At 40.1% G+C, this 999-nt stretch overlaps 1 protein-coding gene across 3 annotated transcripts in view; it reads left to right on the top strand.

Moving 5' to 3' along the window:
- si:dkey-19e4.5 (UBA_like_SF and PTH2 domain-containing protein) overlaps nucleotides 1-999 on the top strand; it is a 6,632-nt gene that overhangs the window by 1,070 nt on the left and 4,563 nt on the right. For all 3 annotated transcript variants that reach the window (XM_035662118.1, XM_035662117.1, XM_035662119.1), the window contains exon 2: nucleotides 422-535. In XM_035662118.1, coding sequence (XP_035518011.1) covers nucleotides 428-535 — 108 coding nt within the window. In that variant the 5' untranslated portion in view covers nucleotides 422-427. The remainder of the gene's footprint in view (nucleotides 1-421; nucleotides 536-999) is intronic.

Raw genomic sequence — 999 nt, 5'->3', positions numbered from 1 at the left:
TCTTTTAAAATAATTGCAATATGATGTTTTTACCATATCGGGTGGTCCTAATGTCTATGCCTCTGGATGAATGCATAATTATTTGCATACATGAACATTAGGGCTGCCTAATAAGGTAAAAACATCATATTGCAATTATTTTGACAGATATTGCGATTCCGAATATGGGGGAATTATTATTTTTGCATTACAAATTGAATTTTCACGAAAGGAAAATTCTTTTCTTAAATCTGGAGAACAAGATTTGGATCTCTGCAGCACTACAGTACTTCATTATAATGCTGTTTTGTGATAAAATATGTGTCAGACATTATTGACCCGTGCTACATTTGCCATTTTCAGTCTAATGTGGTAAACATTGTTGACAATCCTAGTTCATGTGTGTTTGTGGTGTTCAATGTTGCTGTTTTCCTTTTTACAGTTAAGAATGGAGCCATCAGAGCAGTCAGGCCCAGACTCGGGCTCTCAGGATGTCAACCCTGTGTTTCTGCAGCAGCTCAGAGAGCTGGACATCCCAGAGGAAGCAGCCAAACAGGTGGGGCTCAGGGTGGGCAGCTTGTTTCAGCATGTAGGCCACATTTACATCAATGTCCATAATTCATACTATTCAGACGTTCAGAGATCCATACTCAGGGTTCCCACACATCCTGGAAAGCCTTTCCAAGACTAGTTTTCCTGTCATGGAAACACCTGGAAATGAATTAAAATGACCAAATATCCTGAAATGAACTATGTTTCCCTTGAATTGTATTTTAGATCCTTACTCAGATTACGTAAACCTGCGTGTTTGAAGCTCGACTGTTGGTGCTGTACGCTGCGTGCTATAGCACTTCAAAGCGGGTTTACCAGACACAAAGCGTAACGGAAAAATGCTCCTATTTAATTTCTGCTCCCATGTCAGTCTAGAGCGGTTCACACCACTTGCAGCGAACTTTTGGTGTCAAATCTGCAGACAGTCACATCTACATACATACAGCCTGTTGTGAATGATCAGATTTA

Source organism: Morone saxatilis, unplaced genomic scaffold, assembly GCF_004916995.1.
Source record: "Morone saxatilis isolate NCDOM2014 unplaced genomic scaffold, NCSU_SB_2.0 Contig18, whole genome shotgun sequence".
NCBI classification, from domain to species: Eukaryota; Metazoa; Chordata; class Actinopteri; family Moronidae; genus Morone; species Morone saxatilis.
This window is presented reverse-complemented; position numbering and strand designations above follow the sequence as displayed.